Source organism: Rhincodon typus, chromosome 11, assembly GCF_021869965.1.
Source record: "Rhincodon typus isolate 14 chromosome 11, sRhiTyp1.1, whole genome shotgun sequence".
Classification (NCBI taxonomy): Eukaryota; Metazoa; Chordata; class Chondrichthyes; order Orectolobiformes; family Rhincodontidae; genus Rhincodon; species Rhincodon typus.
The window spans coordinates 37,678,715-37,705,597 of NC_063342.1; the positions used below are offsets into that span (position 1 = coordinate 37,678,715).

At 39.0% G+C, this 26,883-nt stretch overlaps 1 protein-coding gene across 2 annotated transcripts in view; it reads right to left on the reverse strand.

Annotated features, from left to right (window-relative positions):
- Positions 1 to 26,883, reverse strand: part of LOC109922532 (solute carrier family 22 member 15) — a 62,745-nt gene that overhangs the window by 3,361 nt on the left and 32,501 nt on the right. For both annotated transcript variants that reach the window (XM_048603151.1, XM_020522585.2), the window contains 6 exons: positions 25,782 to 25,997; positions 24,979 to 25,119; positions 23,173 to 23,258; positions 19,857 to 19,977; positions 18,928 to 19,000; positions 1,046 to 1,234 (listed from right to left, as the gene is read on the reverse strand). In XM_048603151.1, the coding sequence (XP_048459108.1) occupies positions 1,046 to 1,234; positions 18,928 to 19,000; positions 19,857 to 19,977; positions 23,173 to 23,258; positions 24,979 to 25,119; positions 25,782 to 25,997 (826 nt within the window). The remainder of the gene's footprint in view (positions 1 to 1,045; positions 1,235 to 18,927; positions 19,001 to 19,856; positions 19,978 to 23,172; positions 23,259 to 24,978; positions 25,120 to 25,781; positions 25,998 to 26,883) is intronic.

Here is a 26,883-nt window from a genome sequence, read left to right on the forward strand (position 1 = left end):
GACCTGAAACGTTAACTCTGTCTTTTCCTTCACAGATGCTGCCAGACCTGCTGAGCTTTTCCAGCAACTTTGTTTTTGTCCCTGATTTACAACATCCGCAGTTCTTTTGGCCCTCATTTACATACCTGGTCACTTCTTCAAAAAATTCAATTGTGCTGACTGTTCTTGAATAACCCCTGCCTCTACAAATGCAGATTACTTCTGACCCTCAGAACTGCTTCAATTAGTTTCCCCATCACTGATGTTAAACTGACAGGCCTGAATTTCCTGGTTTATCCCTTGCTCCTTTCTTGCATTATGAAACTACATAAGCGATCATCCAGTCCTCTAACACCTCTCCTGTGGCCAGAAAGGAATTGAAAATCATTGTGAGCGCCCCTGCCATTTCCTCCCTTGCCTCACGCAACAGCATAGGATACGCTTCATCTGGCCCTTGATATTTGCCTACTCTTAGGCCAGCCAGACTACTCGGAACTTCCTCTCTGTCCATGCAAAATTTTTAAAACCATATTAATAGTCGTTTCATGATCTACCATTCTCAAGTATTAATAATCCCTCTACTGAGACAATATGTGTTTGCAAAGGGTTTCTAGGGTAGTTCGTTCCAAAACACACTATTTTTTCAGGCTGGTTCAAAATGCTGATCTCTATTGAAATGAACAGAAGCATGTTAGGGTCAGGCAGCCATCTCCAAGTCTAATGGTACCATGCTAGTATCAGTTAAAAAAGAAGAGGATAATCAGAAGACAACAAAAAAGAAGTCCTGATATAGGGGATAATACTTAAAAATATCTGGAGGTAAATAAATCTAGCAGAAAATATTGCTGTAGATTTCCTTCCACTTTTCATATGTAGATGCTCACTTTAGCAACAGCAAAGTGACTCAATATCAGGTTTTTATAACTTGATACATAAACTGCAGATTTGTTCAAAACTGGAGTTTCTTTCTGATTTAGCTCAGCATGAATTGAAACAAGTAACAATTAACAAACCATTGCATGTTTCTTCACATAGATTATATATATATATATATATATGTATATACCGTTTTACATTCCTGTGACTGCAGTGGGGCTACTTCTTCTCCAAGTTGGCGATATGTGACAATGTGCAGGTCAGAGATCTTGTCTGGAAGAGATTTGTCCAATGTTTCAGGCAGCACCAAACTAAGGATTCCCGCTAGCAGTCCAGCGGCTCCAAACACAACAAAATGCAATGATGCTTGAATAGATTTCTGTGAAGGGCGTGAAATAAAATTAGTTGTCCAATGATACAAGAATGACACTGGACTAAGAAGATATAAGTGACACTTATACTGTATATACACTAAACATAATGACTACATAAAACTCAGAAACTAAATGCTGAATTGTCCATAGTATCCAGGGATGTGCAGGCTAGATGGATTAGTCATGGGAAATGCAGGGTTACAGGGATAGGGTAGGGAGTGGGTTTGGATGGGATGCTCTTCGAAGGGTCGGTGTGGACTCGATTGGCCAAATGGTTTTCTTCCACACTGTAGGGATTTTATGATTCTAAATGTATTCACAGTGCTAAATTTTAAATTTTCCTCTGTTCGCCTGTCTGCAAGATATTACATAACACAACTTACATGGCTAGAAATTGATCAATGTCGATTGCATTTGAATGTCTATCTCCTATTTATCCAGTTCCATGGATATCAGGAGCTCCGTGTTATCTTGTCCAATTACTATTGTCCATTTCTAATTCCAGACTATGGTTGGAATTTAAGCCAGACCATCGCTGCGGGAAATGCGGCAAGGCTCACTAAATTGCAGAAAAGGCCACGTGTAAGACAGCCAGTACCAAGAACAACCTCTTACAATTAAGTTGAAGGAGCTGTTGCATGCAATTTATCTGCTTGTGGAAGGAGGTCGATTAGTAAGTCACTTGATAACAATTACTTGAGCCCATGAGAATTTAGTGGCAGTTCAGAGATTAAATGGGCACCACAAAGCTTGCTTGTTCATTATATGGTGGCATCCTGTTATATATCTATTTATGGTCTCTTTGAAGCAGTGAATTTAAAAAAAAAATCACACACACAGCTGTACAACCAAGGCTAAATTACTCACTTATTGTAAAAAAAAACAATTTTATTCAGATAATTTCCTTACATTCACAGTGGTAAGCAAGTGGAATGCACTGGAAGTAACTGAAATTTGGAAAAAGATGCATTTAAAGGCAAGTTAGATAAATTCATGAGAGAGAAAGGAATAGATGATAAATATTGTAGGATAGGGACAGATGAAGTAGGACAGAATGAGGCTCATGGAATATAAACACTAGTGTGAGCTAGATGAGCCAACATGCTCACTTAGTCACAAAGTCATACAGCACAGAAACAGATCTTTCAGTCCAACCAGTCCACACCGCACATAATCCCAAACTAAACAAGTCCCACCTGCCTGCTCCTGGCCTATAACTTTCCTATTCATGTACTTATCCAAATGTCTTTTAAACATTGTAATTGTACCCACATCCACCACTTCCTCAGAAAGTTCATTCCACATGCAAACCACCTTCCATGTAAAAAAAAATTGCTCCTCATGTCTTTTTCAAATCTCTCTCCTTTTGTATATGGAATGCACTACTGTCACTGAGCTTCAGTGATGGAGAGAGTGAATGTCGAAGGTGGTTTATTGTGGTGCAAGTCAGGCAGGTTGCTCTGTCCTGGATGATACTGAGCTTCTCGAGTGTAGTTAGAACTGCACACTGATAGTCAAATGCAAAGTGTTTCATCACACTCCTGATTTGTGCCTTGTAGAAGGTGGACAGTCTGGGGACTCAGTACATTAGTTACTTACAGCAAACCTCCAAGCCTCTGACCTGCTTTTGTAGCCAGAGTGTTTAGGTGGCTGCCAAGTTCACTTTCTGCTCAATGGTAACTACAGGATGTTGATAGTAAGGGTCTGATAGTAAGGTTTCTGAAGAAGGGCCCCGACCCAAAAGGTCAGCTTTCCAGCTCCTCTGATGCTGCCTGGCCTGCTGTGTTCCTCCAGCTCCACACTGTGTTATCTCAGACTCCAGCATCGGCAGTTCTTACTATCTCTCAGGATGTTGATAGTGGCAGATTCAACAATGGGAATGCCATTTAATGACAAGAGGAGATGGCTACATTCTCTCTTGATGATGAATGTAATTGCTTGGCAGGTGTGTAGTATGAATGTTGCTTGTTACATGCCAGATCAAGCCTGGCTGTTGTCTGGACTTGCTGCATATAGATATGGACAACTTCAGTCTCGAAGGAGTCAGAAATGGTGTTGAACACCAATGTACAATCACTTACAAACATCCTCACTTCTAACCTTATGATGGAGGGAAGGTCATTGATGAAGCAACCAAAGAAGGTGGAGTCTGGGACACCACTCTTAAAAAAAATCCTAGAGCAAAATCCCAGGGCTGAGATGATTGGCTTCCAACAACCAGATCCCTTTATGCTTGGAATGATTTCAACCAGTTTAACTTGATTCCCATTGAGTCCAGTTTTGCTAGGGCTCCTTGAGCCACACTCAAACATAGTCTTTATGTCAAGGGCAACTACTCTCACACCTCTGGAGGTCAGCCCTTTCATCAATATTTTGACTAAGACTAATGAGGTCAGGAACAGAGTAGTCCTGGCAGATCACAAACTGGACACCAGTGAGCACGTCATTGCTGAGCAAATACCGCTTGACACATCTGAGGAAGAATTCCAAAGTTGCACAACTGTCTGGAAAGAAAAAAGATTGTTGTTTCTATTCTTAAAGAATGACACCTAATTTTAAAGCAGACTCCCCTAATTCTGGACTGACCCACAGGAGGAAACATTCTTTACACATCCACTTGGTCAGAATTTTATAGGATCTGATATGCTGCTTAATTGAAGTCTCCCTCTCTCCTTCTAAAGTCCTGAAATAATCTAATTCATTTCAATTCTTCCTCATAAGATGTTTATTCCAAGTATCAGTCTAGTAAATCTCCTCTGAGCTGCCTCCAGTGCATTTGCATCATTTCTAAATAAGTATTCCAAAATTGCACACAATTCTCGAGGTGTGGTTTCACCAAGGCCCTGTATAAACAAAATACAACATCCGTAAATTTTGACAATCAATTCCTCTTGTAATAAAGGACAGCATTCCATTTGCTGTCTTAATTAATTCCTCAATCTACATACTAATTTCTTGTGACGAATGCACTAGAACACCTAGTCCCCCAGAATTTTGCAGTCATTCTTTTAAATGATGCTCTGCTTTTATATTCTTCCCACCAAAATTCCGGCAAGGTGGCGGCAAAGTAAGAGGCTCCTGCTGGAGCTCCTCTGCTCCACCTGTTCTGTTCCTTTCTTTTTATCTCGCTCTTTTTCTCTTCCATTAGCCTCAGAGGTGAATCCAAGAACAGTGGCAGTCACAGGCAACAAGTCCCGGAGCAGTGTGCGGCCAGTGAGACTCAGGCAGAGACAGATGCGTGGGAAGCAGTCCTGCAACTTACCCCGGAGCAGCTGAGTGCCGGTATGGAGTGGCCTGCAGGCTTGGAGTGGAGTGGGGACAGCTGTTGGACTGAGGTTTGGCACAGGCAGTCAGACCACGTGCGGAGGCCCTGCACTAAGCTACTGCAATGTCATGTGTATTTGAAGTTTTTTACCTCACTGTAATGTCAATCCTTTAACAAAGTTTTATTTCTAACTTATTTTTTAAACTCAGTAAAGTAATGCAACTACTTTTTATTCCTCTTTTCTAAGATGGCACCATAAGAGGCAGAGATTGTAAAAGATTTTCACCGTACTTCTACAATGGAGTGCACATGACAATAAAGGATATTCTATTCCATTCAAAGTGAACAACTTCACTTCTTCCCACATTCCACTGCTTCTGTCAGTCTTTGCGGACTCACTCAACCTATCTATATCTGTCTGTAGAGAGACAGTAGGAACTGCCGATGCTGGACAATCTGTCTGTATATCCGTCTGTATCCTTACATTCTCTGTACAACATACTTTCCTTCCAATCTTTGTGTTATCTACAAATATACCTATTATTATTCCTTTGCTTCTCTCTAAATCATTGATATAAATTGTATAAAGTTGAGGCTCCAGCACGGACCCCTGTGAGATTCCACTTGTCACATCCTGTCATAGAGTCATACAGCATGGAAACAGACCCTTCAGTGTAACCAGTCAATCATACTAAGACCTATTTTTATCATGCTGTTTACTGACAGATAATTTTTTATCCATGTTAATGTGTTCCCCTTACAACGTGCTTCCACTTTTACGTGACATCTTGTGAAATGCTTCCTGGAAATCCAAGCACACTACGTCTACAGGCTCCCCTTTTTCCAAATCGCTTGTTACTCTTTCAAAGAACTCCAATAAATTGGTTAAACATGATTTACTTTTCACAAAACAATGCTGATTCTTACAGTTTACCTTGGATTTTCCAAGTGCCCAGCTATAAGCTCCTTAATGATCATCTTTAACACCTCCCTCATGACAGACATCAAGTTAACTGGCCTACAGCGACCTGTTTTCTGCGTCCGACCCTTCTAGAACAAATGCATTATATTTGCTAGTTTCCAGCCTGATGGAACCTTTCCGCAATCTAGCAAACCTTCGAAAATTAGCACCAATGCATCTACTACAAGCAGCAGTGACATTCACGACTGCATTTGCAGGACTGCAAAACACAATCCATTGACTGTGGGATCATGTAGATCCGTCTATCACATGCTGCTCAGGACTACTTGCCAACCTAAAAACCTATACAGATTTTGATTGTCTACATTTCTGCTGCTGATGATGGACAAAGTGCCCCATAGAATCCCAGTTTGGAGTTGCTAGATCTGTTTAAATGTATTTCCATTTTGCATGGCAGTAGTGCCACACAATCTGTTAATAGAATATATTAACAACAAAAACATTGAGAGGACATCAAATTAAAAATTCTGTGCCATCTGCAGCCTCTGATATGGTTGACCATACCATTCTCTTTTAACACCTCTCAGGTCATCCAGCGACATGGCTGTTTTTCATCTGGTTCCATTCTGATCTGTAAATCACTAGCAATAGCTTCTCTTTCCACTTGCTCAGAACTGGAGTTCACTGGGATTGAAATGTTATTTCTTATTTTTTTCCTCAATAGATGCTGCCAAGCCTACTGAATTTCTCCAGCACTTTTGATCTTCATAAAGCAGATGTTAATTGATTGCCATCACCTGCCATCTAGTTTATTCAAAAAATCCTACTGTTGACACAATGAAATCTGCTCTTTCATACAAAAATCTCAGTTTCCTCAGAAGGGTAGGTATCTAACTGACTGTTCAAACAGACTAACTTATCGCTCAGACAGTTTGACTTTGTATATAGTTGTACATATCATCAAAGCATACAGTTTCCATCCTTTAGTTACCATTCTGTGTTCTCTCTATATTTAAAATCAAACAAGAGAAGCCACTGGAAATGGTATACATTAATTGGTTGAATTTGAAACAGGATGGATCCTAAACCTATCACAGGCAATATTAAATGATTTTCTTCAAAGTCCATTAGCTACAAATGTTCCTGACAGCCATATCGATATAATGAAGATAAAATAATAGATGCATACAGAATGACAGTGTGAAGGCAGCAGAATTTTAATGTAATCAAAAATAGAATTAAACGGGAGTTCAGGAAATTATCTTTATACAAAGGCTTGTTAGATTTTGGAATTCTCTGCCTTAAGTCATATTTTAAAAAATATTTAGATAGCTGCTTTAAAAAAGTAAAAATTAAAAGGCTATAGGAACTGAATAAATGAGATTAGGTAACTGGTAGAAAAGACAATGGTGTAAACTTAATAGGCTGAAAGAACAAACTTGATGTGCTGCACATTCTGTAATTGCAAACATGATTCAATAAGTATTTCACCAACAAAGACTAAGCTGACAAATGCAGTTGTCTGGTGAAGATTCTGCTTGACTTATTGATAGAGTTTGAGAGACTTCACAGACGAACAGCTGTGACAGGAAATTAAAATTCTGAAATTTATGGAAATATTGATTAAAAGGTGCTCAGAAGCAGTGTTAAAATGAATAGATTTTTTATGATTATTATTGCTTGATTCCAAAATTCCTCTATATTTTTGTGTCTATTAAAATTCACAAATTAACCCCCGTTACAGTAGTAATGGACACAATGGAACATATATTTTCTTATATTCCAATACTAGCTTTTGAAGGCACTAATTATTAAAAGCCCTGGTGAACATTTCTACTAGTCAATTATCATTCAATTATCACCATGTGGTTATAAATAAAAGACTAATAATTAAAGGATTTAGAAGAAACAAATCAAACCAATAAGCTTTCTGTGGAAATAATTTAATATTTGGATAAATCAAAATTTTAACTTAAATTATCCCACACAGTTTCAAATTTATAAACTAAGCACAAGTACTAAATATTCCCAGTCTACACCTACTTGAATACAAAAATTCAGCCTCTCATTCAAGTGTTTGACACTTTTCCTAAATATAGCATGGTGCTCAAATCTTAACAATGACAAGAACAAAGCCTCCACACTTGTCCTGAACTTATGCTTTTGTTTAGCTGCTTTATTAGGGAATGTGGCTCCTAAGATTTAACATTTTTTGAGGTAGCTAAGCAGGAGTAGTACTGATACATTTTACTTCAGTGTAGGATCACTGTCATATGATTGCTTTCTTTGGTTTTGTGCCAGTTGCTAATTCAAGGCAAGCATATTAACAGCCAGAATCACCTGTCAGAATTTTCCTTGCTGTATCTCAATTGAATAAAATTCTTGTAAGCATGTGAATACAGCAGGGAGTCTAAGTCGATCACTGTGTGGATATTTGGTTTTCACCTAGTAAATTAACTTAGCTGCAAATGTGATTGGCCACCAAAGGTGGTCACAGTTTGAAATATTTTGATTTAAATCTGCACTGGCACTTCTAATCTATTATCTGAATAATATGCCAAGAGTTGCCAATACAGGGAAATCTTCACACCGACAAATTCAGAGACCAGACACACATTAAAGTATTGTTCCTAGGATTTATGAGAACACCCGTAAGACATTTTAAAATAGTTGGTCCAGGAACAAACTGCTTTTATATTGGTCAGGGAATTTGGAGTCAATATTTGCTGAATATAACACAAACATTTTCTCTTACAGGTGTTTTTTCTGTTATTGCTTTATTTAGGCTTCTTACCAGAGTATTACAGTCCATTAGTAAATTTATACAGTGCCTTAAACTGAACAAGGGGATAGAAAAATTCCTATGTCAGCAAGGACTCAAATGGTCCAAATATCCTCCTTCTGTACCATAAATTACTCCATGGCTAGATAGGTAAATAAATCCATTTACAAGTTTTCCCTCGGGTTTTATTTAGGGCCATGAAAAATGAAAATAACCTGAAAAATACCAAAAATACTTGTAGCATTTTTAATCCACATAAAATATATTATCTCCATTTTTCAACACAGGAATGGCACTTGCTGCTGACCCCTTAAAAATACTAAAGATTTAGTGAGCTTGAGAACCTAGATTTCTTTCCTCTTCTCGAACATTAATTTCAATGTGCTGTTTCCTATAAGGGACTTGTTATAAAATATAACAAATTAATTCATCAGCGAATGAAATTAGAAATTTCTAACTGACAGGAAATTAGAAAGTAAAAGAAATAAATTGTTGCACAGAAAGCAAAATAAAAATTGGCACATACACATCGAGTTAACATCTAAACATAAACGTAAAAACAAAATTAAAAACACCAAAACAACGGCTATTTTTAAACATTCCTCTGATGGAATGAAATTCCACCCTTGTAAATAGCTTTTTAGGGTCAGAAAATTTGTTCAGCAGTAACTATGATTTTGGATGTAATTAACTACTCTGGATAAGCCTTGATTTATTTTGCTTCTTAGCGCAGGATTAATATTTAAATTGTTGAAACTCACAGCAAATGAGTGATTTAAAAATTATTCCATCTTGCAAAGGCCACATCATTGCAGTCTGTGCAGGAGCAAAGTATCATTGACAGTGACTTCCAGATTTCAACATTTAAAGTCATATTTGGGAACATCAGAGTTGCTTTAGGTTTTACTTTGTAAAAACAATTATTTTGGCAGCCTCACCATTAATACTACCATAAATTTTAGAATGTTAAGTTGTGCAAAATGTAAACAAACAATGCTTTTTAAACTGAATATTTACGTTGAAAGCATTGAGAAGAACAGCAATTCATTTTGCACTTAACCATGCTAACAAAAGTCTAGATAATTTATCGTTAAATTTTTTAAAACAATAATCATTTCAAAACACTACAAATCAAATCAATTTCAGTTGCAGAAAAAAAGCATTGCAATTCTGTTGTCACAAACAAACAAATAAATTGATGCAATTGACAAACCATGCAAATCATTACTGCGATAGCACTGCATCACATAACTCATGAGATGATCTCCTGCATCACCACTGGCAACGACTTGCAGAAGTGGTGTTGGACCTGTATGCTATATGTATTTCAGTTGTGGGCAGGCTGACAGTTCTTGCTGTGCATCGAGTTTATGAAGCTCATATTGATTTCATTGAACACATTTGTGCTGCTGCTGGTTGCAAAATCTGAGCCAGTATTTTCATGTAGAGCTTGTTCATAACAGGCAGTATAATATTATCCTCGGTGATGGCTTGAAGCGTATCACATAGCATACACTTAAACACATGCAAAAAGCTTTCTAAGTTTTTGAAGTCAATTCTGACCAGACCATTTCATTTCACTGAGGATGCTGCAAATGCTATTATTTAGAACTGTTCAGTACCCAGAACAAAATCACTGCATATAGAAATTTAGGCAGGTGAGGAAGGGATAAGAGCAGAAGGGCAGGAGATTGGACAGACTGAGTCAAGTAGCCTTTCAACCAGTGTTAAGATTGAGGGCTGTGGTGGGATGTGAACAACACAAGATTTAGGAAAAAGTAAGAGAGGTTTCATTATCAGAACAGATCCAACAGAGATGCAGAAACTATTGAGACAAACTTTCTGCTGCGATGAGCAGCGTGGCTATGATGAGAAAGTTGGGGCAATTGTAATGGGAATCAAAAATTCAGATTCCTTTGTAAAGAACAATTTCCACCATCCAACTCCACCGTCATCACGCTCTCCCTGCATGCTGCCTAGACAGCAACCTCCTCTGCCCTTTCTCCATTCAATTGGAAAATGCCAAACTACCAGTCTTACCACATCATCATGGCTGCTTTTGGACTAACTTGCACAACACTTCACACTCTCAGGACTTCACAATGGAGCTTAGGGACACTAATACCTTGCAAGTTTCTACCAGGTTGCTCTGCCCATAGGAGAACAGATAACTCGCTTACTTTGTGCTGACTGGAGGCTGCCAATCTCTTTGGTTTTCAAATGGGGATGCCTGGACCACTCCAATGGAGCCCTGCATTAAAACCCTGAAAGGGTGTTCGACATCATTGTGTCATGGTGTGCCATTCACAACGGGAGCTGATAAAGGCAGGGGATATCCTGGTCACGGAGGAAATATGGGAATCAAGAACAATCCTCTGTAGAGGAGGTTCAGGGTATTAAAAATATAGAAAATAGGAAGAAGAGGAGGTCTTTTGGCCCTACGAGCTTGCTCTGCCATTCAAAGGGATCACGGATGATCAGTTTGTTCAGTACCCTGTTCCAGCTTTCACTTCATCCCTCGGCCCCTTTACCCCAAGAACATTGACTAGGAAGGACATTAAAGAGACCACAATAAAGCTATGCATTGTCGAGCACAGATCTGCAGCCAAAGACACTTTGCACAAACGCTGTTGGCACTGTGGTGAGTTCGTAGGTCAATTACATAGTACTTACTTTTCGAGAGATGGTGATTGATTCAAAATTCTTCCTGGAGAGGAGGTCAGGCAGAACCTATTTAAAACTTCCACAAAGAACAAGGATATCCTTCCATTGTTATTTTCTGTTGGTTACACGGCAAGCAAGCTCGGTCAGTCCAATATATATGGATCTGGCTACTTCTGCACTCCTTGAACATTTTCTGTTGTTGAATAGATCAGCCAGATTTTCTGAGGCTCCTAATTTTTTCCTGTCAAGATTGAACTCTCCTTGTCTGGGAGGAGAATTCAATCATGGCTCCTTCAAAAATACGGAGCATACCTGAAATCTAACAAGCCCCTCATATTGCAGGATAGTCAGGGGTGAGGGAAGCAAGTCAAACCATGCTCCATTTTCATTACAGTAGTTACTGCAGTTTGTGATTTAAATGTCCTGCAGTACATACAGCCAATCTGTCAACCTCCGCCAAAGGTTGGTATGAAAGGTAAGTCTGGGGTTAGGCTGACATGTGAATAGGGTGCCAGGATGCCAGGCAGACAGGGTGTGAGATAAACGATGAACATGGAAGCAGGTTGGGTGGGAGATGGGTATTCAGTCTGACTGTGAACAGGAAGGGGGGAGATCTGAAGAAGTGTTGTGGGAGTCAGTGATGAATACAAAATTCAGCCCTATGTATTTAGATACTAGTGAGGTAGCAAGTAGATGAGAAATAAAATGGTTTTTAAAGTCAAATCCCTTTCAGAGTTTTCAGCAAGAATACGACAAAACAGAATTGCAAATGATTCTTTGGCTGTAATTTGACAGAAAAGAAGGGAACCTGGTAAGGGCAGTTCCATCCAGCTGAAGAACAGGCGAGAAGACATTGGGGGAGGATTTTCTGGTAAACTATATCAAAGGCTGCAAAAGCAAATCCACAAACTCAACTGCACTCATTACTGGAGGTCAAGGGTGGAAGAGCATGGAGTGGGGGTTGCAGGTGGGGGCTGGGGAGTGGCAGGGAGAGTGCTGGTTCACAAAAATGATTGTGATGAAGAGAAGCTAGGTTTGTCCTTGCATTCTTGCTTGGTCTTAAAAATATGGAGAATAATTTAATAATGCTTTAAGTAGTGTTCTGATGACGTGTTACCTCAGATATTCTGGACATTTTGGAAGGAATGCTTTGCTAAGCAAAGGAGACTGGCTGCAGCAGAGTAAAGTGTTGTACTTGCACATAACACAAGTTGCCTGACTGGAGTCACTGAGTCTGCAATACTTTCAAAGAGAGGACATATATCCCAGTTTGTGGGTGTAATATTGTGATTGAATTTGAACACAGTCAGTGAGAGACAACTTGCCTGAAGTAACTTTTCCCCCTCTCTTTTCTCTGAAGTCCCTCTCAAAGTTTGAGAGTTGAAAACATACAGGACGATGTAATCACTACAAAAGGAAAATTCCTAAAGGGGAAGTCTTTTTGCTTTAACTCGAGCGTTCTTAAGGAAGATTTCTGAATCAATCACATCCCAAGAAATGCAAATATAACCAGCTATAAATTATCCAAGAAGACACCCCTGTGCTGATACTATTTGTGTAAAGTGCCTTTGGTTGCAGGCCAACATTCAAGAAGAAACCACGAGTGGTCATTATTTTTCTGAACTTAACTATTATTTAAAATTAACACTCTGAAAAGATTCTTTTAGACTTAGATATTCAGCAAGAATAGGACAAAACAGCATTGCAAATGATTCTTTGGCTGTAATTTGACAGAAAAGAAGGGAACCTGGTAAGGGCAGTTCCATCCAGCTGAAGAACAGGCGAGAAGACATTGGGGGAGGATTTTCTGGTAAACTATATCCAACTATAGTATATCAAACTATCAACATAGATAATTTGGAGTTGGGGACTAAGTGTGGTGTGTCAAAATTTGCAGATGACACTAAGGTGAGTGGTAAAGCAAAGTGTGCCAAAGACACTGAAAGTCTGCAGAGAGATATAGATAGTCTAAGTGAGTGGGCAAAGGTCTGGCAGATGGAGTACAATGTTGATAAGTGTGAGGTCATCCATTTTGGTAGGAATAACAGCAAAATGGACTATGTTTTAAATGGTAAAAAATTGCAGCATGCTGCTGTACAAAGGGACTTGGGTGTCCTCGTGCATGAATCGCTGAAGGTGGGATTGCAGGTGCAGCAGGTGATTAAAAAGGCAAATGGAATTTTGTCTGTCATTGCTAGAGGGATGGAGTTTAAAAACAGGGAGGCTATGCTGCAGCTGTATAGGGTCCTGGTGAGGCCACACCTGGAGTACTGTGTGCAGTTTTGGTCTCCTTACTTGAGAAGAGATATACTAGCACTGGAGGGAGTGCAGAGGAGATTCACTCGGTTGATTCCAGAGTTGAGAGGGTTGGATTATGAGGAGAGACTGAGTAGACTGGGCCTATACTTATTGGAATTCAGAAGAATGAGTAAAGATCTTATAGAAAAATATAAGATTATGAAGGGAATAGATAAAGTGGAGGCAGGGAGGTTGTTTCCGCTAGCAGGTGAAACTAGGACTAGAGGGCATCGTCTCAAAATAAAGGGAAGTGGATGTAGGACTGAGGTCAGGAGGAACTTCTTTACCCAAAGGGTTGTGAATCTGTGGAATTCCCTGCCCAGTGAAGCGGTTGAAGCTACCTCACTGAATGTTTTTAAGACAAGGCTAGATAAATTTTTGAACAGTAAAGGAATTAAGGGTTATGGTGAATGGGCGGGTAAGTGGAGCTGAGTCTCAAAGATCAGCCATGATCTTATTAAATGGCAGCGCAGGCTCGAGGGGCCAGATGGCCTACTCCTGCTCCTAGTTCTTATGTTTTCCCAGACTTGAAGTTCCTGTATGCTTGTTTGCACATGTATTAGATTTGCACACTTAACATTTCATTAATAAATGTTAATAATATTTACATCTTTTCTTGTGTAAGAGATAACAAGGTGTAGAGCTGGATGAACACAGCAGGCCAAGCAGCATCATAGGAGCAGGAAAGCTGACTTTTCAGGTCTGGACCCTTCTTCAGAAACGGGGGAGGGGATTCTGAAGTAAATAGAGAGAGAGGGCGAGGCGGAGGGAAGATGGATAAAGGAGCAGATAGGTGGAGAGGAGACAGACAAGTCAAGGAGGCTGGGATGGAGCCAGTAAAGGTGAGAGTAAGTGGGGAGTTAGGGTGGGGGTTGGTCAGTCCAGGGAAGACAGACAGGTCAAGGAGGCGGGGATGAGGCTGGTAGGTAGGAGGTGGGGGTGGGGGTTGAAGTGGGAGGAGTGGATAGGTGAGAGAAAGGACGGACAGGTTATGGAGGCAGGGACGAGCTGGGCTGGTTTGGGGATGCGGTCGGGGGCGGGGAGATTTTGAAGCTCGTGAAGTCCACATTGATACCACTGGGCTGCAGGGTTCCCAACCAAAATATGAGGTGCTGTTCCTGCAACCTTCAGGTGGCATTGTTGTGGCACTGAAGGAGGCCCAGGATGGACATGTCGTCCAAGAAGCAGGAGGGGGTGATGAAGTGGTTCACGACTGGATGGTGCAGTCGTTTGTCGTGAACCGAGCGTAGATGTTCCACAAGGCAGTCTCCAAGCCTCAGCCTGGTGTCCCCGGCGTAGAGGAGGCCACGTCGGGAACAGCAGATACAGTATACCACATTAGCAGATGTGCAGGTGAACATCTGTTTGATGTGGAAGGTTTTCTTGGGGCCTGAGATGGGGTGAGGGGGGAGGTGTAGCACTTCCTGCGGTTGCAGGGAGAAGTGCCGGGGAGTGTGGAGCGGACAAAGGAGTCATGGAGAGAGTGGTCCCTCTGGAAGGCAGATAAGGGTGGGGAGGGAAAAATGTCTTTGATAGTGGGGTCAGATTGCAGATGGCGGAAGTGCCAGAGGATGATGCGTTGGATCCGGAGGTATGTGAGGACGAAGGGGATTCTGTTTTGGTTCTTATTGCGGGGAGGGGGTGTGAGGGATGAGTTGCAGGAAACGCGAGAGACGCGGTCAAGGGCGTTTTCGACCACTGTGTAGGGGAAGTTGCAGTAGTTTTGTTTGCAATAAACTAGCTTATTTGTTAGTTAAGGATCCTGGCTAAAGTGTCTCTGAGACTGAGCTATACACGGCCTTATATCCATATACATATGCCAACATCATCTGTCTTTTCAATTTAAACTTAACTACAAGGAAAATAATCTGTTGACCCCTTCTAACTCAGTCGCAACAATCGTCTAGCTGAATCAAATGATTAAACAGTTCTTTCCAAGGGCTGAACAAATTTGATACTTAAGGGTATGGGCATTCTGGAAGAATGACTAGGGCAGGATAGTCTTTTAAGTTGTAAAGAAGGCAAAAGGTTTAAAATCAAGGAGCGGGTGCAATTTACTAAATCTGGAGCTGTATAAATATCATGGTAAGTTTTTGGTTAAAGGTTAGATTGTTGGAAATTTAAAAGAGCAATGGTAAGTAACTTAAGGGACAGTTTCCCCAGTGAAACCAAATTAAGGTGATAAGAGGTGGACTGATCAGTGATACTTATAATACAAATATGGAGATCACGAAAGTCTCAAGTTCAAGGTGATGATTGTGTATGTGGATGTGCAACATTTTATGGATAGAGTGTGTTAGGAAAGAAAGGAAGTGAGTTAACTCAGAAGACAGTAAGAGCACTTAAGAAAGAAGCTGATATTACTGAGGATGAAAGGTCATTCAATACAGAAACTGAGGATGGAAAAGGCATCTTCCTGGGAAACATGGAATTCTATTTGGGTGGGTGGTACAGAACAAGAACTTATAATGAAATACATGAAGGATGGAAGTAGGTGAAATGCTCAACGGATAGGATTTGCAGAGGAGTAGAGGATAGGCCAAGATATGATTTATTATACCACAACCATGATTTGGCTGTGTCAAGTGAGGAAAATATAAATACTTTTAGTGATGCAAATATATACATATATATATATGTAGAAAATATATATTTATCAATATGATATATAATTATGAATGGATTTGCTAGTGAGTAGGGAAAATAATTTTTGACTGAGTACTCAATGGAAAAAGATAATCAATTTGAAACAGTCACAAAAAGTGTGAGGAGAGAAATTACCTGTGAACTTTGGGTCTTCACAAGGTTATAATACTCTGCCATAAAGCTTTAAGAGGAAATTGAAAATATATTTGACACAAGTGACCATGTCCCCACTACTGTGTGCACTTTTGGAAAATAAGCCCAATGCCTGCATCGAAATTTGATCTGTATTGAACATTCTTCTTTACAAACATTACCCACAGTCATCCAATGACTCCTCAACCAACAGAAGACAGCCTGATGTTCAGATGCACTACCATTGTCTACTCTTTCAGTTTTTTTATGCATGGTTAGTCTTCTAGTTCAATACCTACATGTCAATTGCATTTTCCAGGTAAAAATCTGTCATTAAAACTAACTAAATAATAAGGTAAGTGACAAAAGTGCATTAATACAGGTAGAAGAGGCAGCTGTTCATCATCAACTTTCATTGCCATCAACATCATTTTCTAATGGCGCAGAAAGACATTGGCTGGGAAACTGTCTATTGTCCATTTTCAGGGACTTATTCAATGATGTACAGAGGCCAGCCTGAAAGCAGGCCATGGGGAATTATTTACATTATTTGCATGAGCTGCTGCCATCTGTTGTTTTTCTACGGTGGACTCACCATTACTACGGGCTGCTATCCTTGAGGATGATCCTACAAAACAGCACAGCAGAGAAGGAACTGGAAAAGAATGGCTTGGTTAAATGTGACAAAGAAGGAACTATTGAGAAGGGAGAATGAAAGGACAGATGGTGGAGAAGGTAGACAACTGTAGGTTCAGGCTAGGGCAGGTAAAAGTCAGTAAGGTGATTTTGAGTTTGTGGCAACTAAAAGGGGAAAAACAGGAGGCAGTAAGGGTAGAACAACAGAGTTCTAAGAGGTCACTGTAGGCAAAACTGAATTCTAATAGTTGAATTAAGGTTTAATATTTATCTTAAAAGGGAGCTAGTTCTAGATTTCTATTCATTTTCAATTTTTTAAAAATTGCATATTATAATGAGGTGATTCCAGTGATTGTAATGAGGTCAGCCAGGTGGACCTCAATGAGTATGAGTTCTCTGACTGGGACTGTTAATCTGGTCCAGTCAGGGAGCCCTGGCTGATAGATATAAATAGGAATGTCAGTGGTTCTTTTCACTCCAAGAGTTGGCTTTGAGGGGGCTAGATCAGCGTCAAGGGCTTTCCATGTATTAATAAAGGGTGACTTGCTGTTGGGATACTGGCCTCTGTGGAGTTATTTCAATAAATGTAGAATATTAGTAACTGGAAAACATTTTGATGCTGAAATGCAACTCTAGAAGATTCCATTTTCATTAGCAGTTCAATATAAACAAAAATGATTTTCAATGCACAATGGTTATGGATTGTATTAATGTAGATGTCTAACATTTTGGTGCCAGTTACCAGCATTGAAAAGCATAATAGAGGCCTTTAGAGTCCAGTGGGTATCGCAGGGGCTGGGGTGCATCATCACTCTGGATAATGCTATTTTGATTTGATAAGTTTCTGTTCCATAAGTTCCTTTTAACTGTTTGTTCTGTTACAATTTCCCATTGACTAACTTGTTAACATTTGTTGTTTTAAGAGCAGAAAGGCATCTGCATGCTCCAACTCCATTTATATTTTATTCAAATGTGCTGTTTGATGTCTAAATTATTTTACAAACATGATCTCCTGCTTAAACTAATGGTTCTCAGACTCATTGTTGAAAATGGTCACATGGTGTGGTTTACTCTGTCACAAGCAACTGATACCCTACTCACTACTGAGCTGTCTAAAACTATAAATACAAACACAGGAGAGTTCTGTCACTCAAGATACACAACAGCAAACTACACTTACATATTTAATGTAAGCAAACATTTCTTGACACTTCACAGATTTTCATCCAAAAAAGATTTATTATTTTTAATGAAATGTAGATGGGTGGGTTAGTAAGTTTGTAGATGATACAAAGATCAGTGGAGTTGTGGATAGTGTAGAAGGTTGTCAAAGGATACAGCAGGATATAGATCAGTTGCAGATCTGGGCAGAGGAATGGCAGACAGAGTTTAATCTGGGTAAGTGCGAGGTGCTGCAGTTTGGGAAATCAAATGTTAAGGAAAAATATAGTCAATGGCAGGACCCTGAACAGCACTGCCATACAGAGGGATCTTGGAATGCAAGCTCATAACTCCCTGAAAGTGGGCATGCAAGTAGATAGGACGGTAAAAAAAGGCATATGGCACGCTTGCATTTATTGGTCAGGGAAGTGAGTACAGCGTCAGGATGTCATGTTGCAGCTTTATAAGACTTTGGTTAGGCCACACTTAGGGTATTGCATTCAATTCTGGTTGCCACATTACAAGAAGGCTTTGGAGAGGGTGCAAAAGAGGTTTACCGGATGCTTTCCAAATTAGAGGGTACGAGCTGTAAGGAGAGACTAGAAAAACTCTGGTTGTTTTCTCTGGAGCGGCAGAGGCTGAGGGGAGACTTGATAGATGTCTATAAAATTATGAGATGCATAGATAGGTTTGACGGTCAGAATCTTTTTACCCCAGAGTTGAAATGTCTAAAACTAGGGGGCATGCAGTTAAGGTGCGGGGTGTATGTTCAAAGGAGATGTGAGGGGCAATTTTTTTTTGTTTTACACTGAGCGGTAGGAGCCTGGAATGCACTGCTAGGTGTGTTGGTGGAGGCTGATACAATTGGGTCATTTAACAGACTTTTAGATAAGCACATGAATGTGCAAGGAATGGAGGGATATGGACCAAGGGCAGGCAGAAGGGATTCATTTAATTTTGTGTCATGTTTAGCACAATATTGTGGGCCAAAGGGCCTGTTCCAGTGCTGTACTGTTCTATGTTCTATGTTTATTGTTGATTAACTAGCTTTAATAATAACCCAAAGACATGAAATAATAAATCAAATATAAAATCCAAACAATGCCAAGTATCAGACAACTGTACCCTCTAAAGATAAAGGGAAAAGTACCTGGAAGAGAGTTAATGACAGGTAGGAGAATTGTACACTAACCAGTGATGGAAGAAAAGGTGCAAGGATTCCTCCCAATCTAGCAGACATTGAACAAATGCCCAGCCCAACATTCCTACAGGAAAACAAGGCAATAATAAGCAATTATTTGAAATTTCAAAATATATAATCACAAATCAACATGTAAATAGCTCAGCACAAAGTCCCCATACTTGTGACAACCTCAAAGAGCATGGTCCCCTTTTGTAAACAGATACCTCAGAATTTTTGAAAACTTGTTTCTACTTTGATATTCTGGATCCTTTGAAAATTGTTCTTCAAATGATTGAAATGACAGGCATTAAGCTCAAATAGAGAAATTAAGCAATCAGCTTCAAAACAATTCTCAATGATGTCACCACTTTTAAAAATTAAAATATCATATGAAAAGATTTAAATTAATAATAAAAATGGACTTACTCCTAGCTGTACACAAATGGGGGCAATCGAAGATCACAATACATGAGGCAACTTATAGCACTTCTGAGTTTAGTTATTTTGCTAAGCCTGTATGCTAACAACATGCACTTGTATTGCACATTTAACATAATGAATGCATCAAAATGGCTCACAATAAAAATTAATTTTAAAAATCTGGCAATCTGTGATCTAACACCTGAAGATTAGCTTGGTACTGACTGGATCATTATAAAAGGTACGTCTTGTACCAATATTCTTCAGAGAAGTGAATCAGCTACCCTTACCTAGTCTAGCCTACATATTACTCCAATCTCACAATGTATGATTGATTCTTAAAGCTCTGGGAAATAAATTGGGGATTGCTAGTGTCATGACCACTACAAGAACAAATAGAATTTCACTGGACAAAAGCTTAACAATTGAGAAAATCACAACATAACTGAGACAGTTAATGGGATATCAGAAAGACACACATGCAATCACCCTTATAGTTTCAACCACTGCAGACATACCTGACAGATGTGGGATAGAGTTCAGAGCTGTAAACGTAGACCACATTAAATGCGGCACTTATTGAAAGTTTACCCATTATAGAAAATGTTTGACTGTTGATAACAGAAAATATTCCAGAGCCTGAAATAAGAAAATAGTGAAGATAGAACGTTTTGTATGAAATCTGCACAGCAAAAAAATCAACCCATGTAATTTAATAGCATGTGATATCAATTTGGAAGCAATAAATCAGATTTATAAAAGGAAAGGAAAAATGATCTCAAGAATATTAAATAACTGATGCTGAAAAATATCCATTTGAGCAATGTTAAGGCAAGGCTCAATTTCAGCTGTGAAACTCTGCAAATTTGAACGTCATGGCATCATTATCTGGATTCAACATGACAACTGGTCATAATGAGTGATGGTACTTATTAAACTGTACTCCTGTACCAATCAGCAACTTCCAGAGGACACTGTAAATAATTTATACTGAATAAACAAAAAGTGAAATAGCACAAAGTAAAAATTCCTGAACCAGATGACAAATTTCACTGATGATAAAAAGGATACGGTACAAAACATTCCCAGAGTGCAAGAATATCAAATGTTTAAGTGCTATAAGCAATTATTTAGTAACACTGCTGCACTAGAGAAATGATATTAATTGGTAAATATGAACCTAAATATTCCAAAGATTCATAATTACAGTAACCTATATTCTTCACTTAATTCTCTGAATATCTACATCTATGCTGAGTACTCAGATAAAAATAGGCTTGCATTATCTTTCCATCACAGAATTCATGATTTGTGACCAACATGCATTGGTTCCAGTGGGTAGGCAGCACACATATTTGGTGCTATCACCTCACTTAAGTGGGCACTGGGCTGAGCATTTTCCACCTTGCCAGATGCCTCTGCTTTGTGTTCAACATGGAGGGGAGCCGTGTATGCTAACATGAGATACAGTCGATTTGGATCTTAGAGGCAGGCTCTCTCTCTAAAAGAAATATTCTTCTGAATTACAGCAGACTGTTGTTGAAGCCAATTGTTTTAATTCTAAACAAGGAAAATAGAACATCAGAACAGAGAGACGTCTTCAAGGTCTCTAATGCAGTTTTTGGAGACCTTGCTAGTGGAAGTAGACAGGATGAGAAACATCAAGGTTCGATGCCAGGTCAGCAGATCTCAAGGAAAAACAAAAAAATTGGGAGCTTATGGTAAAGGAAATCAAATCTAATGTCTGGATTCAAAGGCTGTTTATATGTTAGCAGTGAGTTACAGGTTACATTGATATGATAGTTTGTTGTAGTGTAGAGTCCCTGTCTCTGAGCCAGAAGGCCTGGGGTCTAGTCCCACCTATGTCTGAATGGGTTTATTAAAAACATCCGCATTGATATGACTGGTATTGTTACATAAAGACTTTCAGGAGGACCAGATGTTAGGTCTCAATCCTGCAAGGTCCTAGGCTGTTCTGCTCACAAGTCCATATGACATCACAACATATGAGCAATACACCTCAGTACTGATTTTTTCAGACCCATATTCAACAGGTGACAGTTCAAACTATAATACGTTCACTTCTGTACAAACAGTATATGTGGAACATTTACTTTAACACTTTGAGATCCAACGGGGTCTTGACAAGGTAGGTAGGGAGGAGATGATCCCTGTTATGGCAGAATCAAGAACAGTGATTAAAAACTAGGGGGCTCCCATTTAAAATAGATTAAGTACATTTTTTTTATCTCTCAGAGGGTCGCAAACTTTTGAAATTCTTTTCTCCTCATCTCAGCCCTAAATAGACTATCTTGTGTCTTTAAACTGTGATCCCTGTTTCTGGACTCCCCAGTCATCTGGAACATCCTTCCTACATTTACTCCGACTAGTCCTGCTAGCATTTTATAGGTTTCTAAGATTTCTCCCTTCATTCTTCTAAACTCCAGTGAATATATCCTAACTGATCCAATTAGTGTTCATTTGGCTCTGCCATTCCAGGAATCTGTCTTGTAAATCTTTGTTGCACTCCTTTCATAGCTAGGAAATTCCTCCTCAGATTGGGAGGCCAAAACCATATGCAATACTCCAGATATTTTCTCACCAAAGCCTTGTACAATTGCAGCAAGACATCTCTGTTCCTACATACTAATCCTCTCGCTATGAAGGCCAACATATCATTTGCCTTCTTCACTGCCTACTGCACCTTCATGCTTACTTTCAGGCATTCAGATAATAACCTGCCTTCCTGTTTTTGTTACAAAGTAAACAACCTCACAATTATTCACATTATACTTCATCTGCCAAACATTTTCCCACACACTCACTTTGTCCTAATCACACAGAAGCATCTCTGCATCATCCTCACAGTTCTCTCTCCAACCCAGCTTTGTGTCATCTGCAAACCTGGAGATGTTACGCTTAGTTCCCTCATCTAAATTATTAACATGTATTACGAACAGCTAGGATCACAGTATTGATCCCTGCACTACCCCAACAGTCACTGACCTCCACACAGAAAAAGAATTACTAATTTCTACTCTTTGTTTTCTGTCTGCCAACCAGCTCTCTATCCATGTCAGAGTAACTCACTGTTTTATTATCCCCAAGAGTGAGAATCAAGAAATAACTGCATTGTTTTAATTTATAGTCATATGAAAATTTCTAATAAATTAAAACATGTGAGGTCACCAATAGTAGATAATACATATTTTGCACACAAAACTTTCTGCAGATAAATGCACATCACCACTCAACTGCTACCTTTAACATTAGTTCTAGCTCAGTGTAGTCAATTGCTGAGATTGTTGTAATCTCAAACGATGGTACATCCACAGGTTTCTACACCAGGCTTCATTAAAGTGAGAAATCATGCACAGCGTAGATGGTCCTGAGTTAGTGATTTATGTGCAACTCCAGTAACGGTAACGTTACTTCACGGTATTATTTACAAAAAACAAACGGTAGCTCATAAATTTCCCATTCTCCACAGTGTACACTTATTCGCTGACTGATGAGTGTCAGATAATTCCAGCGAGATTGGGCTCTTTGTGGTTAAAAGTGGCAAGGCAGTAAGCAATATGCAGCACGATCAAGTGGCCTGAGAATTTGAAAAACTAACCATCATTGTACAAAAACAGTTTGAATGCATGCAATGGTACAACCAGACACTAGCATCAGTTCAACTAATTTTCTGGCAGCGATATTCATCGCTTTGATCAGTAATAAAGTAATGAAATAAAATTTCTGATTGTACACGTACAGAAATTAAAGATTGACATGACCTTTGACTAAGTGACAAATATACAAGGTATTTTAGTAATATGTTTAACTTACCTTTCTTTTCTGGCAACAAAATTATAAAAAGACAAGCTGCACCTCCCAGGAGAAGGAATCCTGCTAATGTCCGTCTACGACCTGACCTGATGGAAGAGCAGGGTCAATAACAAGTGGCAACAAATCAGTTGTTCAGCCATCTTTTTGCCATTCTGCAATATATTTTCTGAGTATCAACAGTGAATTCTTCTGCTTTCCTTACACAAATTAAAAACTATTCATGGATCACAACACAAAATATAACTAGACTGCAGGTACAGCAGGTAACAAAGGAAGGCAAATGGAATTTTAGCACTTATTGCTAAAAGAATAGAGCATAAAAGTAAGGAAATCTGCTGCAACTGTACAAGGCATTAGTGAGACTGCACTTTGAGTACTACGTGCAATTTTTGTCCCATTACTTGAGGAGACGAGCAGCTGCATTGGGGGCTGTTCATAATAGATTCACTACATTGATTCCAGAGAATGAGGGGTTTGTCTTGTAAAGAGAGGTTGAGCACTTCAGGTCAATACTCTCTATAGAATAAAAGGAAACCTAATTGAGGTATACAAAATGCTAAAGGGGATTAACAAAGGAGACACAGAGAGGATTTTTCCTCATGTGGGGCAATCTAGAATGAGAGGTCATTGTTTTAAGATAAGGGGTAGCAGATTTCAAACAGAGATGAGGAGAAATTACTTCTCTCAAAGAGGAGTGAATCTATGGAATTCACTACCCAGAGTGTGGTGGACATTGCAGCACTGTCTAAACTTAAATAGCAGATAGGCAGATTTTTAATTAATAATGGGTTGATGGGTTATGGCCAGTGGACAAGAAAGTGGAGTTGAGGCCAAGATGAGATCAGCCATGATCTTATTGAATAGCAGAACAGCCCAAGGGCTGAATTGCCTACTCCTGCTCCTAGTTCTTATAAAGAATAAATAATTAACATTGTTATTTTCATTAATATTGTATAATATGAATTTATTTTTCTTCCTATTTTCAACTCTCAAAAATGATTGTTTCATTAGAATATGTCACACAAAACCAGATTAAGTCAGTTACTGAAAATGCTGCCACATAATTTAACAAAATTTACAAAATTAGGGCACAAGCATTAAATGATCAAAATAATTTATATTTTTATACCACAGAACAGAAATGTATCATAACCATGTTAAAAATTGATTTCTTACTCTAAAATGCTACGTAATTAAGGAGCATATATTTTGTGCTTTATCAGGATCCCACAAACAGCAGAACCAGTTAAACCAATTTTGACAGTGCTGGCTGAGGGGAATACTGAAAGCATGGTAAGCTGTGGACTTGCTTACAGTTTGGGATTTTTAGAATCCAATCTGAATTCCCAGTTTATTCAAAAGACAGCACATCTGCCACCACAGCAAACCTCAGTTTTATGATGTTAATTTAGGAATACGGTTTGAATCAACAGCTTTCTGACTCAAAAAGATATGGGGATAATGATACTAATAGACCCACTGAGATAAACGCAGTTTAGTGATTAAACTTCTGAACTAAATCTAAGCAAATATTCAATTAAATGTGCCACTAAAAAATGCAATAATCTGCAGTCAGGCCATTCATGTTAAACAACTGAAAGATTGGCTAAGGATTGTAAATGGTTGTTAACATCGGCTCAAAGTTCAAAACAGACAACACTATTGCTGATAGATTGCAAAAATAAATCAATGAATATCAAGATAAAATAGAAAATGATTTTAGAAAGTGAATGAGCAACAAATAATCAAAGAAGTGAAAGATTTTGTAAAGGCATTTGCATATAGAGAGGAGTATTGTCAACTCACCAAGAGCGGTTCAGCAGAAAGAAACATAGAGGATATGAAGGCAACTCAGCTATTCCCGAAAGTGCTACGTTTAGATATTGATTACCGCCCATGTCAGCAGCATTTAGAGTCAGACCATAATATACAAGACTGCATACTAACCTAATGTGGAAAGAAAGAGAGCAAAAATTACAAGATTATTACGTAGAAGCTCAAAGCAAATATTCCTGGCTTTATTCCCTCATCTAAAATCATTTTGTTTGTACTCATAATTTATTCAAGTTCAAAAAAACTATCAAGAATTTTAACAATTTTTAACAAGTTGACAGGAGTAAGAGCCCAAACATGGCATAACAGAAAATCCTGTCACATGATTTGAAACCTGTAAAAAAAAGTCATCTTAAAACACAGATAGAAAGAATTACACTTTACATCTACGTCTGTTGAATTTCCAATCTCAGTTGTGTTGGAAGACAGTAGTGGGATAAGGAAATGAAATACACCAACTGTTCTCAAGCCTCCTAGCTCCAGATTGAAGAAGTCCAAATGTATGTAGTCTGCTTAGTCACAACTGCAATACAACACACATGATAAAACATGTGGAACAGAAATAAATTATTTGGCTTAACCAGTCCATGCTGGTATTAATGCTCTACTAAGCACCGTCTTCTTATCTTTCCTCTTCTAACCTATCAACGTAATCTTCTATTTCCTTCTCCCTCATATGCTTATTTAGACTTCCAATAAGTCCATCAATACCATTTGCATCAACCAATCAATGTAGTAGCAAAACTAGAACACAAAATGATGTATTTGAGACATACCAAACATACATCATTATCAATGTCCGCCGCAAGAGAACTCGATCCCGGAAAAGATCAAGGATACTACTGGACTTATCATCAATTTCTCCAGTCGGTGGCTTCAGAATCACCGAATACTTCTGTTGACCATTCTTCTTTGCAAAGTTCTCAAGTATATCCTTTGCTTCATTCCACCGCCCTTGAGCATACAGCCAATGTGGAGATTCTGGGATATATCTACAAACAGGTCAGTCACAATATATTTTTTGTGAAGGTAAAACTTAGTAACAGCTAAAACAGACACACAGATCTCTATATACTCATTTCAACCAGACAGGAAAATGAAAATTATGCAAATCACAAATGACGCAACTAACGCTTGCCACAAATAAAAAAAAAATACAATAAGTACTTATGTGATGAAGGAAAACCTTCCAGTGAAAATAGCCTTCCATTACTTATAATTGCATATAAAATTTTCTTGCAGCACAATGCCCATTTAGGGGCAGCACAGTGGTTCAGTGGTTAGCACTGCTGCCTCACAGTGCCAGGGACCCAGGTTCAATTCCAATCTTGGGCGATTATCTGTGTGAACTTTGCATATTCTTCCTGTGTTTACGTGGGTTTTCTCCAGAATGTTTCCTCCCACAGTCCAAAGATGCGCAGGGGTTAGGAGGTCTGGCCGTGCTAAATTGTCATGTGTCGTCCAAGAATCTGCAAGCTAGGTGGGTTAGCGATGGTAAACACAGAATTACAGGAGTGGGGGGGGGGGTGCGGTTCTCAGTGGGATGTTCTCTACAGGGGCATTAAATGTAAGTACAAATTCCATGAAAAGAAAAAAATTAAAAGCACTTTCTACTGCTCTTAAATTTGTAAACTATTGGGAGCAGTAAAACTTGTAGTATTTTAATTACAGACAGTCCCAGAGTTGCAAATGAGCTCTATTCTTCAGTATGTTCGCAAGTCAATTTGTACTCAATCTGGGCCACAATGCAGGACACCAGAAAACAGCCTTTTGTAATTACGAGGAAATGTTTTTATGTCAGATCTATAAAATTACACCCCTGTATGGGATCATGTTTGTAAGTGAATCAGAGGACTGAATGATTTGACAGGGTTGGCT